This window comes from Lonchura striata, chromosome 1 (genome assembly GCF_050655825.1).
Source record: "Lonchura striata isolate lonStrDom1 chromosome 1, ASM5065582v1, whole genome shotgun sequence".
In the NCBI taxonomy this organism is placed as follows: domain Eukaryota; kingdom Metazoa; phylum Chordata; class Aves; order Passeriformes; family Estrildidae; genus Lonchura; species Lonchura striata.
The window spans coordinates 114,083,846-114,101,324 of NC_140703.1; the positions used below are offsets into that span (position 1 = coordinate 114,083,846).

General features: G+C 42.5%; 1 protein-coding gene across 1 annotated transcript in view; it reads right to left on the reverse strand.

The window, feature by feature from the left end:
- ABCG1 (ATP binding cassette subfamily G member 1) overlaps nt 1-17,479 on the reverse strand; it is a 56,425-nt gene that overhangs the window by 8,129 nt on the left and 30,817 nt on the right. Inside the window, exons 3-14 of the mRNA XM_021540347.3 lie at nt 13,272-13,389; nt 12,408-12,540; nt 10,956-11,006; nt 8,828-8,973; nt 8,040-8,163; nt 6,837-6,951; nt 5,941-6,089; nt 5,683-5,784; nt 3,796-3,964; nt 2,943-3,043; nt 2,364-2,522; nt 585-703 (exon numbers count right to left, since the gene is read on the reverse strand). Of these exons, the coding sequence (XP_021396022.1) occupies nt 585-703; nt 2,364-2,522; nt 2,943-3,043; nt 3,796-3,964; nt 5,683-5,784; nt 5,941-6,089; nt 6,837-6,951; nt 8,040-8,163; nt 8,828-8,973; nt 10,956-11,006; nt 12,408-12,540; nt 13,272-13,389 (1,486 nt within the window). The remainder of the gene's footprint in view (nt 1-584; nt 704-2,363; nt 2,523-2,942; nt 3,044-3,795; nt 3,965-5,682; nt 5,785-5,940; nt 6,090-6,836; nt 6,952-8,039; nt 8,164-8,827; nt 8,974-10,955; nt 11,007-12,407; nt 12,541-13,271; nt 13,390-17,479) is intronic.

Below are 17,479 nucleotides of genomic sequence, written 5' to 3' on the forward strand. Positions count from 1 at the left end.
GAGTATAGTATAAACATCCCTCCAGAGGTTTCCTGGTGGGAATTGTCCCATCCTAAGACAGCTGTGTCAGGCACAGACAGCACATAAGGTGCCTAGGGATCTTAAAGCAACAGTTTAAATTAGAGGTGACACAAATCCTGAGCCTCTTGTGGCTGGGCTACTGCAAAACTTAAAAACAGGCCTTTATCCAACAAACCTATCTAGGATACAGCACTGAATTATGCATTTTCTGTATAATTGAAACGAGGTGCTGGCATCAATTTCTCGGTTGGTGATGTCCCTATTATTTAATACATCCACTACTGCAAAATCCAGGAAGATTTTCATGCTGTGCAATCCCACTGAATTCAAAGGGATTGACATGGACTTGTGGCCAGTAACCTTTTCCTATTTATTTCACAACATAAACAACTTAAAATGCAGAGAGATAATATGGTTTACATCACATGTGTGAGTATGTTAATACTCTAAAAGAATATGCTGTGAACAGTCCCTTTGGCACCAAAAATAACCTACCAACCAAGCAAGCAAAAGCAAACAAACAGCATTTCCAGATGGGAGGGTGAAGGCCTCCCCAGCAGTACCTGACATAGGAAATGTAGGACATCCACTGGAGGTATGTTGGGATGGTGTCAAAGCTGACAAAAAACCCAGAGAACAGGAGGACTGGGATGGCAGTAACTGGGCCCACAAAAGTTGCCACCTGTGAAGAGAAGGAACAGAATGTCTCTTGTCAGAAAGACAGAGAAAAAGTAAAAGTTAACTTGCTGTCCTGTGACTCCTAGGAGTAATTCTCCTCCCCCAAAATTATCACAGTTTGAAAAACCAGAAAATTGCTGATTTTCTTCTTCTTGTGAGATTTCCTCTGAGGAAAAGAGCAGAAGCACAGGGATCATTTGAAGTAAGGCCATCCCCAGGCTGGCACAGAGTCATCTGTTCTGCTGTGGAATGGTCACCTCAGCACATCTCCTGCCAGGAGTTACATGGCTAGCTTCCAGTCATGCCAACAGCTGCCACTCTCCCTCACTTTCCAGAAATTTGGGGTTTGGGCAAGCCTTTTCTTGCCTTTCCTTCTACAGCTTTTCTGGGTGTGCATGGAAGAACCTTCTCCTGAGCTACTGTGGAAAATTTCCAGTTTATGGGGATGCAGAAACACATCAGTCCTGCAGTTTCCAGGACCTGCTAAGTCTGGGATGAACAGCAAGTGACAATCCACCCAAGCAGGGGCAGGCACAGCCCTTTCAGGCGGGGCAGGAACTGCAGAGCCTCACATCCAGGGCATGTCTGGGCTCTGGGGTGAGTGGGGAGCATCAAGAACTCTGCTACAGCAAGAAATTTTCTGCCTGTCACCACTCAAAAAACATCTTGGGGACACAGCAGCCCTGACAGGGAGCAGAGTTGTCACAGCAGAGCTCCTGTGAGACCATCAAATACCATCAGTACTGTCTTAGGTTGGAAGATGTGGCTGGGGATGCATGTTCTATCCCCATCTGTCAGAGCTGGGGCAGTTCTCTGCTGTTCATTGGGCAGGTTTTTATTTATCTCTCCCACAACCAATCCTCCCTCTAGGAGATCTCTTCTGTTCATGGGCCATTAATTATTAATTATCTTCTGTTCATGGCCAGTGAGTGTCCCTGCATGGCTGAGAAAATTCCATCATCCATGGGGAGATGCTGTGCCCAGGGGAGGAGCCAAACATTCCTACCTGGATACAATCTGACCTGGGCACAGCACAGCAGCCTTTGCCCCCTGCATTCCCAGGGGAGCAGCTTTCTCCCCACTGCATTCCCAAAGGAGCAGCTTCCTTCCCCCTGCATTCCTATGGGAGCAGCTTTCTCCCCACTGCATTCCCAGAGGAGCAGCTTTCTCCCCACTGCATTCCCAGAGGAGCAGCTTTCTTCCCCCTGCATTCCCAGAGGAGCAGCTTTCTTCCCACTGCATTCCCAGAGGAGCAGCTTTCTTCCCACTGCATTCCCAGAGGAGCCCAGGCCCATCTCCCCCAGCCCTGGAGCTCCAGAGGAAAACTCCCCCCTTGTGCAGGATCCTGCTCCAGCAGAAGCACAGCTGGCACTGCAGGAGGGCTGAGCCACCCTGGGATGGGACTGAGCCACCTCCCTGACCCACGGGGGACAGGGCATTTCTGACTCTGGCAGTGGGGTTTTTTCGTTGTTGTTTGTACTACTGCATTTGTATTTTTAATTTTCCTAGTACAGAATTGTTGTTCCTACTCCCATATCTTTGCCTGAGAGCCGCTTAACTTCAAAATTATAATAATTTGGAGGGAGGGGGTTTACATTTTCCATTTCATGGGAGGCTGCTGCCTTCCTTAGCAGACACCTGGCTTTTCACACCAAGATAAGTACCTGGAGGGATGTGGAGGCTGCACCTATGAGCAGGCCCAGTGACTGAGCCACCAGGGATGTCATGGTCCCCAGGGCCGCGAAGAGGACGAAGCGGAGCGCGTCGGAGGGCTGGGAAGTCATCCAGTACACGATGCTGCAGTAAGCCACAGGGAACATGATCTGCAAGGACAAGCACTGGGAGTTAGCCCCTGACAGCCAGACATCCACTGCTCCTCTAAGTGGCACTGAAACGTGGTGGTGTTCCCATTAATCCACAGCTCCCAGCCTTTCCATTACATGACATGAATACCAGTCTTTCTACTTGGGCATTTGAAAACAGATTCCACTCCCATCCCTTCACAATTCTCCTCCTGCAAATAAGCAAAGCTGGTCATGTGTTTAATAAAAGAATGTTGGGTCAGGTCTCTGCTTTTGTGAAGTCTTGCACTCTCTGATTCATCCCTAATGCTTCACCAGACACATATGGACATTTCCCCCACTATTCCAATGGATAAAACACCAGTACTAATCTTCTTGGAAAGTGGGCTTGTCATTCATGAACTGAAATGGTTCTACTTTATTGAAGAATAGAGCATGTACCTGAAAAGGAACATCAGCCATGGTTTTGGCGAGGTAATAGGCTTTCAGGCTGTACCAGTAGTTCAGATGCTCTCTGAGAAACACTCCCATCTCAAGGGGAACTGCAGGGAACACAGATTATTCACTTAGATTGCTGCAGGGTGCAATACTGCTTTGCATAAAAACGACGCAAATGTTGTTGTTAAACACATAAAAACAAAACTCATCCATGTCTAATCCTGCACTGCAGCAGTCCCAGGGTGGGACTGGAACTCTCAGGTCTTTGACAGAGCAGCAAAAGTTTCAGTGATTTGTAGTGGAATATAAAAAGTCAGCCCCTAGAGCTGCTCACCGTTGAGACTATGACCAGTCTACTCAGATGATCTGAACCTCCCTTAAAGAGGATTTTAAATTAAAAGTGGTATCAAAACTTAAAGAACTTGGTTATTCTTCTTGGTCCAACAGGGAATCCAAAGTAATAGCATTCCCAGAGCAAGTGTGAAACAGTCCATTCTGCAGAAGTTTGCCTCTGACACCACATGAATAACCTGATTTTATGTAGGAGTCATAACTTGGAAGCCCCAGAGAAATTATTCCATCCTCCCTAAATCCAACCACGAGCTCAGGGCATGGTTGAGATGCACTGGGATAAGAAGAAATTCCAGTCCAGGACTGTAACACTGAACTGTCCGTGCCTAAAAACCCTGGAGAAACTGGGCCAAGCTGGCCAAGCCTGTTTCTGCTAGCACAGTAATGCTTCTGTGGGTGCAAGATTGATCCCCCCACCTGTCTTAGAGGTAGAATCACAAGTCAAATGCTGTCTTACACAAAACCAGACACATTCCAACATCCCCTCCCCAGTGCTGTGACTCACAGGTGAGGACGGTCGGCATGAGCGCAGCAAACATGAGGAACAACATGGAGAAGAAGAGGAACCCTGAGTTGCTGAGGACTTTCTTGGCTTCATTGCCAATGCCCAAGTAGAGCAGTCCAATGAGCAGCCCAATGCCAATGTGTGAGGTGATCCTTAAGTGTGTCAGGACCTGTGAAAAGCAAAGAGTGGCATCTATCAGAAAGTCTGGGCTCAAAACTGTCGGAATCCAGGGCTTCCCTCTGGCTGCCCTGACAGGTCTGGGACCCTGGCAGGGGGTCAGGAACCGCCTGGACAGAGCCCCCAGAGACTCTGTCTGTGATCTCTGTCTATGGAAAAGAGTTTTCAATCTTACAGGATGAATTACCAGATCTGAGTGTTTGATATAAGTAATAATTAAGTGTGGCACGGGTGCAAAAGTAAAATTTTAGGATTCTAGATAAGGGATCCAAAGGGGACAAGATGGAGGAAATTGGGTGTGTCTTGTCCTTTTTCTCCTTCTTCATGCCCTCCATGTCTCACTGTGGTGTTGGCATTTTTCTGTTGGTTCAGGCTGGGGACACACTGTCCAACGTAGGTGACAGATATTGGCACGTTATTGTAAATCCAGCCCAGGGAGTTTCTGGTATTTAATGTTTGTAACATCCCACTGAGGGCAGAGCCCCACACGCTGCCCTGCAGGACAGAGCTGGGCAGGGCAGCAGAACATGTGAGAGATAAACAGAATAAACAACCTCTAAACCAGCACAGACCAATTATGGCTTCTGCTTTGGCAGCGGGGCAGAAAGACAGAGACTTTCTACAATCTTGGGATCATCAATAACACAGATTCTGACACAAAACCAGTGACAGTGTGGCTGAAATCAGGCAGATTGCAGGAAAAGAGCACTTATGTCCAGAAAATCTTACACAGAAACCACGGAGTGGTTTGGGTTGGAAGGGGCCTTAAAGATCACCAAGTTCCAATTCCCTGCCATGAGAAATGTAAATTTCCTGCTGGGTAAGAAGAATTATGAGCTTCCCACGAAAATTTCTTCCAGGTAACACAGGCAGGAACTGCAAATGCTGCAGCCTGAAATCTCAATGTCTGACAATACCATGGAGCCACTGGCTCTTACTCATCAGGGGAAAGAGTCTTTCTGACTAAAAGGTAAATTTCCCCAGATCAGAAGAGAAGCAGAAAAGGTATTTCAGGCTATGTAGACTGAAGTAACTTCATCAGGAATAAATTAGCTTTCTGTGCCTTCTCTGCAACACAGTATTCCCACAAGAGGCTTGGAAGAACAAAAGAAATAATAACATTGGGAACAACTGCAAGCCTTTAGAGTCGAGCAGGAAAAATATATATTAAAAACAACATTGTCCTTCAATCTATGTATCTGCAAATCAGTTGCAGTTTCTCCTGATCTTAATTCATTAACTTAATTAATCCTTGTTGACAAATGCATTTATAAAAAGCAGGAAGGGAGAACAAGTTATGGCAAAGAAGCAAATGTTTTATCTATCAATTTTCTACTTCCAAAAATGAAGACTTTAAGTAGAAATTTTACATCACACTGAAATTATGATGTCTGTCATCCTGAATTTTCTGGAAAACCTAATTTTGTGAAACAGCACTACAACTTCCCACTCACGTTTCAGTAGGATTAATAACTGCATAAGGGACCTGCCAGCACAGAGGGGATTTAAACTTTGGGTTTTTAGGCCAGGTGGTTCTGAGTGTTTTGCAGGAAGCTGTCGTTCAAAATGAAGATGGTAGAGCTAACAGCAAGACTGAAAGATCAGCCTCTTCCCTTTGAAATGCTGTGATAATTCATGGATGTATTGCAGTGCCTCACACCCAGCTGAACAGACCTTTTGGCCACAAAAGTCAGATTAAACCATTCTTACCGAGTCCCTCATGATGGTGAGGAAAGTTCTTTTGAAGAGGATGCAGAACTGGGTTAGGCAGCTGGCAGAGAAGCTGTGGCATCCTTCTGTGGAGGAGGAGTCCTGCAGAAACACACAGAGAATCAACTCCTTCCTTTGCACTATCTGCTTTGCTTTTCATTCACAAAAGCTGAGTGTGCCCAGAGACTCCTCCACTGACAGAGGATTTCAATTCCCTCCCTGTCCCTGCAGCCCTCTGGGCTGAGATGTACAAAATACCTCTTCAGAGGGCCGGTGCCAGAGGAAGGGGTTCAGCTCGTGCTCCCCAGCCACGTCTCTCTTGTAGTCTGTGTCACAAATCCTCTCTCTCACAGCCCTGACCAGGCGGCTGTTCTGGTCCCCGTACTCACCCGAGGCCACTTCCATTACTGCAAAAACAGAAATTGAAGTGACTGCTTTGCAAAGGTTTAAGTTGCTGCTTTGCAAAGGTTTAAGTTGCTGCTGACCAGGTACAAGCCTTGTTGTGCCCCTGATGCTGCAGCACTGACAAAATCTGTCACCTGCCAATTCCTACCTCTACACAAACAACATTTGAAATGCCACCTGCAAGTTCCTATCTCTGCACAAACAACATTTAAATGCATCTTTCCATAAATCTTCAGAGAGATCTCTTCGTCCCGGAAGTTAAATGAACCAGTTCAAAGGCAAGGTGGTGAATATAGAAAATAGACAAAAGTCTATTTTTGTGGCACTTTCCATTTTTTTTTTTTTTAGTTAAGAAACAGCACAGAAAAAAACCTCAATGCCCTAACCTGTACAGTGCCACAGTGGTACTGTTCAAGATAAAAAGAAAACAAGCACAATACTGGAGCCACTTAAAAAAGTCACTAAAACTAGTTACTATTAAACACTAAAGAATACACTTTATCTTTCATTTCATGAACCTGGACTTCTAACGGAGAGAAATATTCACTAAATTGTACCACTAGGTGGCATTCAAATTACTTTGGGAAAAAAATCTGATAACTTTTATTTTGAATTTTGGTTCATATATAGACAAAGCACATAAGAATATATGTACAGAAGTATCAACACACCACAGTTTTCCTTATCCTGAAGGTGATAAAATTATAAAATACAAAAGAAATTAAATAAATTATTCAAGATGTCCTTACCAAAATCTGCTGGGTTGTGGTAGGTTGGACAATTCAACCCCAAATCTCTCAAGTAAGGGACAAGGTTTGTCACCTTCCCACGGTAAATGCACTGACCTTGACTTAGAACATAGAGCTGGAAAACAAGAAGAAAAGGGGGAAAATAAAATAGAAGGAAAAGAAATAAGAAAAATATGTGAAATAGCATCAAAATATTTGAACCTGTTGCCTAACAACATCTCCTTGTCCCTGTGGGAAGAACACCTTGGGAAAATCTGTCACCACTTGAAATTAACTTTGCAGGGAATCACAACTAATGGAAAATTTAAAGGCTGGAGCTGGAATTCTGCACACATTGCCTGCAGGACTTCAAACACATTAACACAGAAATGTTACACTAATTCCAGCCTTTGGCACATGCTGAAAATAGGCAAGGAGCTGGAGAGCCAAGCCATCCAATTTCCACACATTATGGATATTTTGGGCTGGGAGGCTGGTGAGTGCAGGGATGGAAGGAGAGCTGGAACAGCACAGCAACAGCAAACAGCTCAATCACTCTCACTTTTAGCTACAATTTTGACTTTAAATAAACCTCCCTGCCAGACTGGCAATCTGCAAGAGTTTGTTCACCTGTGGTGGTGGAGATTTTCTCTCAGCTCCACAGGACTAATCTAAATCCTCTAACAAGATTAAAATATATTTTTTTAACTAATCTAAACAGACATGGACCACATGCCATTGTTACCTTGGAGAGAAGTTCTCCAACTGACTTAATTTCAATTCATTTTAAATGCTAAATTTGAGTATTATTGTTATTTCATGTGAATTAACTCTTCTCAATCAACACCTGTGTATCTAGGATACACAGATATACTGCAGACATTGACACTGCAGCTCTCCTGCTTTTATATTGCTCTAATTTACTTCAGTGACAGCCCTGTGCACAGGAGCAGTGCTGGGTGAAGGCATGATAATCACCAGTGCAATAAATGTGATTTCACAAACCTAACAGCAAGATTCTTCACAAACATTACACATAAAAAAAGGAAAGAGGCAGAGAAGAAGGAAAAAAACATAATAAATAAGTGTATTTTGCTGTTATTTATTTCTTTATATGATTTGCAGCCATCAACTAGAATTATTCATGTTTTTTTATTAAAGAGCGTAGCCTTGAAAGCATAACCACCCTGAACTACACATGAAGAGAAAGTCTGAGAGCAATACCTGGTCAAAGAGCTCAAACAGTTTTGCACTGGGCTGGTGAATTGTGCAGATGATGGATCTGCCACCCTGGGCCAAAGCCTTCATCAGAGAGACCACCTGAAAACATGATGCACTGTCCAAGCCACTGGAAAAAAACCAGACAAGTTTGTTTGGCAACCAAACAGGCACCACTCAAAACCAGCACATGGTTTCATACGTGGTATCCCATTATTATCCTTTCACAAATTTTCTCTGTAGCAGTTTCATTTTATCATATGCCAACCTTATGCTTGTACTTCTCCATCAGGCTTTTAATTAAGTTGGAATCATGCCTGAGAATGAAAAAGAGTATTCTCAAAGCTGCCTTAAGGGACTTCTACATTTTAGGGCTGCAGATTTAAATGCTCCCAACTTTAATGAATAGATGCATATTCATAGCTTTGCCAGCCTCCTCCCAGACTGATGACATTCATTACCAAAAGTCACATTTTAAAATGTTTATATTCAAGCAGTCTTTGCTCGAAAAATAAAATCAATGCCACAATATTTTCCTCTCTCTTCTCCTTCCTCCTGCAGTTTGTGAATGCTTTAAATATTGCTTACAGCCCCACAGTCCAACAGTTGCAGCAGTGACCCAAGGCACGAAGAGTCCAAATCAAATTATTTCTTGGCCTTATTCAGTGCTTGGCAGGCAACACAAGAGGAGCAACTTTTCCAAGGATTTAGAGGTGAATAGCTTTTCTGCAGCTCTGTTCTACTATGCAAAGCTGTATTTATTTGCCTGTGTTTGGTTTCTGGCCCTGAAGTACCTGGTTGGTTCATCGAAGAACATGACAGGAGGGTTGTTCACCAGCTCCAGAGCGATGGCGAGGCGCTTCCTCTGGCCTCCTGAGAGGCTCCCAGTCCTGGTGTTGGCACAGGCCAGCAAACCAAGGGCTGTCAGGATTTCCTTCACCTGGAGGGCACAGAACATCCCCCAGTGTCAGAACAGGAAAAACCTCCAGCCCCTCCACTGAGCAAACCATGACTTTATCACCCACACACTCAAAGCCTTCTTCCATCCAATGAAGCATTTATTAGACTCACTGTTAGCAGTCTACCATTTACTGTTTTGAACCCAAATTCTGCTTGCTTGTCCTGCATGGCCTCACTCAGTAAAGAGGTGAAAAAGGAGTGCAAATCAGTTCTCCTGTAGCTGTGTATTTATGGGTATGGCACTGACATCAAAGGATTTTTGCAGCATGGGAGGGGTTTTTACACAGTGAAACCAAGAAGCTTCTCTCAATAGAACTCTGGGGCTGTCTCTACAAGGGACTCTATAACAAAACCCAGTGGTTTCTGTAGAGCAGTGACCTGCTTTATCTCCTCTGTTCTCCCCAGTCTCCTCTTTCAAGTGTTTTTGTTCCACTCAGAGTCAATGCAGTTGTCACAGGTACTCTCAGATGTTTGGGATTTCCTCAAGACACAGCCTCAGGAAGAGCACAGCTCGTCCCAGGGTTTTTGGAGCAAAAGGAGAACAATCCCAGGCACTATGATTTTTAATGTTTCAGTGACTGTAGATCTGGTCTGGTAGCCCTACATGAGGGAAATAGCACTTTGGGCTCAGTGAAAGCATGGACACAAAAATGAGTGAATCTATGAGCTACATCACTCATGCAATTAACAAACTCCACCACTTCAAAGGTAGAAAGCAGCCCAGACATTTAATGCTCCACTGAAGTTTAGGAAACAGAGCCCATCATTTTTCAAATATCAACTGCTTGGATGGAGAGGTTTCCAGAAAGAGTGCCTGACCTGGTGAAAATTGATGACATCAACCAGGGCCTGACCCTTTCCTTGTCCTGATTTTGATTTCCAGGAGTTCCCTCTCCCAGTAAGAGGGAGTAAAAAAATAACAAAACCCACTAAGCCTAGTTTCTCAGATAAAAAAACCCAACTACCTCATTCCCTTTATCTCTGGGAAGGGTAAACAGGACTCAGCAGCACAAGCAAAGACAATTAGAAACATAAACTGTGGTTCACTGGCAGATTTTCACTTGTTCCTGCTTTAAACAAGAGTCTGCAATCCTGCTAGCACGAGTGTATAACTTCATAACATTTATCTGCAATAAACATTTACACTCCAATTTACAACAGCAAAATGAATTATCTTCTCCTGCCCAGGCCAGTAACAGTAACTAGAAAATTCTTTTAACATGTGTTGGATAAACACAGCACCACAGTTTTTAACTCAAAAAGGTGCTTTGTAATTACAGTGACAGTGTGAACAAGTGAATTAACTTGCTTGGCCTAACTTCACTAAAGTGTAAATGAACCAAGGCTTCCAAAGCACAACTAAGTTAACAGCTGTTTCTATAAAAATTCATCTTCCAATAGGAAAACAACCTGTTTGTTTTCTACACAACAAGTTGATTCCTGTAAGTTTCACTTTCTGATTTTTAAGGATTCTTTTGAGTCTGAAGAAATGCCCATTGTTCCAATTTGTAAATAAACACAGACAAAGGACAGTCAAAAAACCAGCTGATCTACCTAGGAAGTTGCCACAGTTTTCATATTTCAGGAGAAGTTGTGCTTTTCCCCATGGATGGGTGAGAGGAGCACAGTTTCTAGTGCAGGTCCAGCTGGGTGATTTATCTCACCCCACATGAGATGCCTGAGCCCTCAGACATGCACACAAGAGAATGCAAGGTGCTAAGGTTCATTAACAGGAATCCTGCAGAACCTGTGAATTTGTTTCTGTAAACCTTTTACAATTTTCCAGTCTTGTACTGAAAGCAGCTTTCATGGAGACTGCAGTGAACATGTCAGGCCAGAGGATATGAATTATTCTGTCATTGCAAGTCCAGGGCAGTTCAGTATTAGATAAAAAAATGTCTGCTTTACAGAGCTCACTTCTTGGCATCCCCCAAATTCTAGTTTGATGGGCAGTGTACATACCATTTCTCTCCTCCCTTCATCTTTCTCTTGAAGTTTCAGATGAGCAGATACCTGGAATGCAAAACAGTGGAATTTGATTTTGAGCTGGTCTGAAGCACAACCACCACTCAGAGCAGACGTCTCAGGCACAGCACTCCAAGGTACCACTTAAACAACTCCTTTCACCCCAGTCAGAAAATCTGAACTTGAACTACAAAGTTCCAGTCACAAGCATCACATTTTTCTGTGCAGCAAATAACTGAGTCTAATCTGACTTGGGCAAAGCACCTGACAGAAAGTGTATTTAAAAAAAAAAAAAGGCCATTCTTCAAGTCAAAGAGCTTTACAGGAGGATGGGAGAGTGACATATTTTGCACATCCAAAAACCTCCCAGGTAATGCTAGAAACAGTTTTTTTGTGGTTCATTCACACTGTTAACTGAACTCTGCCATTCTCCAGCATGCAAACAAGTGAGCACAGAAATAAATAATCTTGTGAAAGATGTCATCTGCTGTCCTGAAAGGCAGCTCCATGAAACATCATGATTAACCTTTATTCAAAGCAATTAAAATGTTAGGCAATTATTTTTTGTCACGGCCTTGATTGATTAATTTTTGACAGCAACTATAATCTGGGCCAAATTCTGCAAAAGTGGTCCCGTGGGATTCTGATGAAAACACTCAAGTAAACAAAAGGGAAGAAAACCTTTTCCACAGAAAAGAGCCTTTGCAGAAAATTAGCCACATAAAAACTGGAATGATTTCTTCTGGCCTTAAAATTTTTGAATTCATCTGGGACAGTGTGAGCAACCTAAGCCTTATTTTGATAACAATTTCTGAGAAAAACTGGCCCATTTCTCAAGCTGAGCTACAGATACTTCCAGACTAACTGGTCAAGTTGGCAATTCATAAACTTGCTGATGCAATGCAAAACAATGAGAAAAATTAACACTGCCTGTAAACCCTGGACTTATTCTGTTCCTGTTTTTTTCCCATAAAGAAATGAAAGAGATTTTATAAAATGCCTTTATTTTTTAAAAGGCACAAAATAGTAGAAGTGGCAGAGAGATCACACTGAAGTGTAAATACCAATTTTCAGTCAGAACATGAAAGATGGGGAGAGAGAGAGATGAGGTTACTCATCCACCACCCAAGCAAACAGATGGTCCCTACCAAGGCTCATTTGTGATGAATTTCAGGTTCTATTCTCTGGGAGATCTAAGGAGGAGACACTTTGCTCTCCTTCCAAATCACAGTGCTGGGCACAAACTGGAAATTATAAAGCCAAAGAATCCCTAGAAGGATGAGCCTGAAATGGAATTCAAGGCATCATCAAATTCCAAGAACTTGCATTGAGCGGGATCAGACAGGGATAAAATCTTGTGGCACTGGCAGGCGCAGGACCAAGGGCACAACACAAACCATTCTCCATTTTCTCCTGCTCAGATGAGTTAGGACAAGGAACAAAGCTCACCATCATAGCTTCCTGGACAGTGAGGTGAGGAAGGAGCATGTCATCCTGCATGATGTAGCAGGAGACCTTGCGGAAGGAGCGCAGGTCGCGGGGCTGCCCGTTGATGAGGATTTCTCCTTTCATCCCTGTCTCTCTGAAACCAAACCACAATGACCAGAGGTGAATCTCACCATCACTTGTGCTGCCAAAATGACTCAGCTCATGGAAGTTATTGTCACTATGAAATAAATTTGGTAGACTGGATAGAAACAAAATTATTTCCTGATTACGCTCTCTATCATATAAAGCCTCATGCCATGACACTGAAAATTTTACTCAAAGTGTGTGCTGTCATATATAAATCTGAAAAATTATCAAGAAATTAAAGCTGGGTTTTTTTTAGGTTTCTCTATCCTGTTCCTCATGCCCCAAACGACAAGACAGAGACACCTTGTACAATAATACAAGAGGGGATTTAAAAGAATGAAACCAAATCACTGCATTTTGGTGAGAAAGACATCAACATTATGAACTGGTGACTAAAAAGAATAGATTTTTCAAGTGTTTTTGTGATTTAAAAAACAACACAAACACAAGACACTGAGTCAGATTTGTTACACAGCCAAAAAAGGAGATTTTCTTTATATGTGTGCTTTTTGGATTTTAAATTGATTCTTATTTTTGGATCAGACCTGTTAAGAGATAAGTCCGAAGTGACCAAAACAGGACACATAGGAAAAAAGATAAGCAAAAAGAATCTCATTCAAAATCTTTGAAGTGCCTGTTTTTGACAAACTCTAAGACAAAATTTCTTCTTCTGTTGTCTCCAAGGAGCCCTCAGCCTCGGTGATTTTATCTTAACTTGGGATTTTCATTGGTACTGACCTGTATCCTGCCAGAATATTCATAAGCGTTGACTTCCCAGCTCCTGAAGGTCCCATAATTGCAACGAGCTCTCCACTGCTGAACTTCCCTGAAATTCCTTTCAAAAGGGTTTTATAACCTGGAAGAGGGAAGAAAAGTTCACTGAACCCTTAATCACATCTGGGGAGCAATGGGAGTTCATTTCCACTGAATTTTGGTGACAAACGGGCATTAACATCCAACTCCTGAGAGGCTAATGTCAACATCAGCAAAATAACTATCAAAAGCCAAATTGTGAGTGGGAGCAGCAGCTTCCTGCCATGACACAAATGGGATTACAGGGTCTCACACTCTTGCCTCACTGCAGGATGATTTTTAAACAGAGCTATGAAGCCTTGCTGCCATTCCCTAAGTGTCCCCTCAGAGTATTTTACCAGGATGCTGTTAAAATATCCAATACTCCACTGCTAACAGGATGCCCTCCAGCCACTGCAGTTTCAGTGCCAACTTCTTAGAGAGAGCAACAGCAGAGATCTCAAAGGCCTTTGCCTTTTTCCATAAAAGAAATGGAAAAATTGTCTTGTATGACAAAAAAGTCAGCAGAAGGAGACACACAAACTTCTTTGTTCTTTTGCCACAAGAACTCTCTTATCAGAGGAACTCTAAAGTCTTTATTCTAGACAGGGAGACTGACCATAGTAACTGTAAAAACAATTTCTAGGGAAAATTCATAGTTAAGAACATGCAGGGTGTTCTTCTCATTTAGATTAATCCATTCCAAAACTTCATGCCACTATAATTACATCTTCAGGCAAGGATATTCTAGAGTGACAACACCACCTCCTTCAAGCATTTCAACTTAGTTCTCAGATAATCATCTTTGCCAGTAAACCTTTATTAAAAAGCTTTAACTCCATGTTATTCTAAGTGTAAGCAAAACTGTGCTCCAATGAGAATTCCATATTTGGACCAATAGCATCCACCTTGCCCTGCAGGATTTCCATGTAAAGGCATAAAAATTGTGTAAGGAATGTGGAGAGAGCCCTGATCTGCATTTACATTTTTCAGGATCTCTTTCCCTTTTGTTGTTTGTTTTTTTTTTTTTTCTTTTTTTTGCTTACTTTATTTTAATTACCAGTGTTGTAGCTAAAAGTTGTAGCTAAAGATTTTAATAATAAAACAATGCTAAGTAAGGTGTCAGAAGCCAATCTCATATGTTGACAATGTTTATGTGGTTCAATTAAAACTAAAACAGAAGGGTGGAAAATCCATTTAAATGCAGAGTCAGGGTTTGGCAGTCCATTTTGCCACCCTGGTGGATATGCAAGCAGGATGTACATTCCACATATAAACTACCCCAGAGCTCTGATGATCAGCACAGGCTGTAGCTGGAACAAGGAAATACCATAAAAAAAACCCATATTGTCTGCAAGCTCCTAGAAAAAAATAATTGTGGGTTATCTTCTGATTTCTCTTTCTTTCTAACTTCATGATTCGTTTTCATCTCCACTTATTCTCTTTAAGTTTTCTTCTTGTCACCATTCTATGTGGCATCCTTCTATGCCAGAAGAGAGCAAACTTTGCACCAAAAACATTGTCATGCTGCTGTGGGATCTCCCAAATCCACAACAAATCCTCTTCCCTGAGCACACCCCAGCCCAGGGACAATGCCACAGAACCTCTCTAGAAATAGCTGATCCTACTGTTTTCATGGCAATGTCCTAGAAAATGTAACTGAATAATGGATCAAAATCACCGTTTTCTTGAGTGCCTTTTTTTTTTTTTTTTTTTCTTAAACAGGCCAGTAATTTTTCACTATAAATCTTGTCCTGGACCTAAAGGAAACAACTTGTTTGGAAGCCAGGAGGTAGCACAGATACAAAAATAGCAGGGTATCCACATAGCCTGTTTAGGGCACAAGTCCTGAAAAGGAAAGCAAGGACAATCTATCAAAAGGAACATCAGCTTTGGACAGAGAAATCCATGGCACCCCCACAAGGTCAAGCAGCTTGTCCTTCTCACCAAGGCCCCCATCCACAGCAAGGTCTGAAGGCAAAGGGCAAGGAACAATCAGGCCTTTCAGATGTGGCAATATTTAATAAACAGGATCTGCAGGGACAAAGTCCTTCATTCTCCCTCTTCAGTGTAATGAGAACTTGCTCCCTCCCAACCCTGTTAAGCATCAGGGACTCAAATATAGAATGTACCACCAAATATTAGAATGTACCACCATTATTTGCATTAACTCATAACATATTGCACAAACTCATGAGGGAGGATAGAAAGTGCATACTGCCATCAATGAGGGACGTGCAACCTCAAATAAAGGCTCAGCAGCTGCAAACATGTGGGAACATTGATATCATTACTTAAAACTGAAACCTTTCCTCTCCCTACATATGACTGAGATTAAACATCACACACACTAAAGTCACTTTTTCAGAGTTTCACAAGTGATGACTGGTTTATCTTTAACTGCAGTATCTTCCCCCTCATGACCTTCACGTGTTTCTGTCCCTCTGATAGAGTTTTCCATTTTAAGTATCCTGCACACGATGTTAAATCAGAGCAGAACTCATCACAGAGACACAGAATCAGCTTGAAAAAGACCTCTAAGATCATCAAGTCCAAGCTTTGACTGATCACCACCCTGTCAACTAGCACGGAGCACTGAGTGCCACATGCAGTCATTCCTTGAACACCTCCAGGGCTGGGGGCTCCACCACCAGCCCTTCCCATGCCTGACCACCCCTTTCACAAAGAAATTCTTCCTGAAATTCTCAGCAAGTCATTTGCAATACAGTAGAGAAATATGCTTTAAGAAGAAATAAAAGAAAAACCCCCAAACTATGCATATTAGATTAGGATCCTAATCTCTGGCATTTTAAGTTGCTACAAACTCAAACTCCTCTCCTCCTTTGACTGGAAGCGCATAATAAGCTTTTCCATTACAAAGGTTAATTTAGCAAACCCACGGAAAGATTTGACACTGTGGCAGTGGTGTGGTACCCCAGTATAATCCTTTATGAGGAATTAAAAATCCCCTGAGCAGCCACAGCCTCCCCTTTCAGAATACCAAGGCTAATCTTCAACTGAATCACTTGACCTAAAACTTCCATACGGGGCCACGTGTCTTTCACGAGCAGGAGATTATGCATTTGGAGGGGATTGTGTTCTCACAGCGAGGGGCTGTTCCACCTCCATCTGCCATACATCAGGAATTCCTCACTGCCTTCATCCCCTCCTCGTTTTCCTCAGTTCCTGCAGCAAGGAGTTGGGTATGGCAGAGTTTGATGGGAGGCTGGCCCCAAAGGCAGCTCCCACCAGGTGGGTGCACGCCTTGGGCAGCTCGGTTCCCTTTGGGCTCAACTTACACTACAAGCAAGTGTAGAATTGTGACTGTTTGCCCTGATTTTTAAAAGTGTTAAGTTTTCTTTTGTGGTTCTTTGTCGCCCTGATTCTTAAGATTTTCTAAAGCTTTCTGAGTTTGCATTCTGTTAGAAAACTTTCCCACACAATTTCTATACACAACATATTGTTTTGCATTCCTTCATGGGGGTGGAGAAACTTGATGTACTGGTGGTTTGTCCAATGTCTTTGGAGAGGTGGTCCATTCACTCTCCAATCCAATGTCACCTTTGGGAAAGTATAAAAGTTGGAGTCAGAAAATAAACTTTCTTCTTTACCTTGCAAATAGCAGGTGGCTCGCGTCATGCTTTCACATATCCTATAGCGACAGTTCTTCTCAAAGTTCTGAAGTTCTTTTAAAATTTTTCTATGCCTTCTGATGTTAACATATTTCTACTGGAGTTCTCACGCACTGTTCATGTAAATAATTATTGTTTTACATTCTTCTTTGTGAGAGGAGAGGATTGATGGATTGTTGGTTTGAGTGATTGGAGAAGTAGCAATTTCATCCTCCAATCCACTGTCACTTTTAGAATTCTATATATTCCAAAGTCAGAAATAAAATTAGCTCTTTTTCTCTTTTGAACTTACCAAGTACACAGAAGTGTACTGTACTCATTTCGTGTCCATTAGCAACATGTGACTTTCTACTTTTTTACTTCTCCTAAAACTGTTTCAATTTCCAATGGAAATCAGCCTGGATCTTTCAGTTCTCCTATGTCCCCTCCTGAAGTTACTGTGACACAACCTTTAAAATATATATATTTAGGGGCTGATACCCATGGCAATTTTAATATCAGTTTTCAAGAACTACTTAAAAT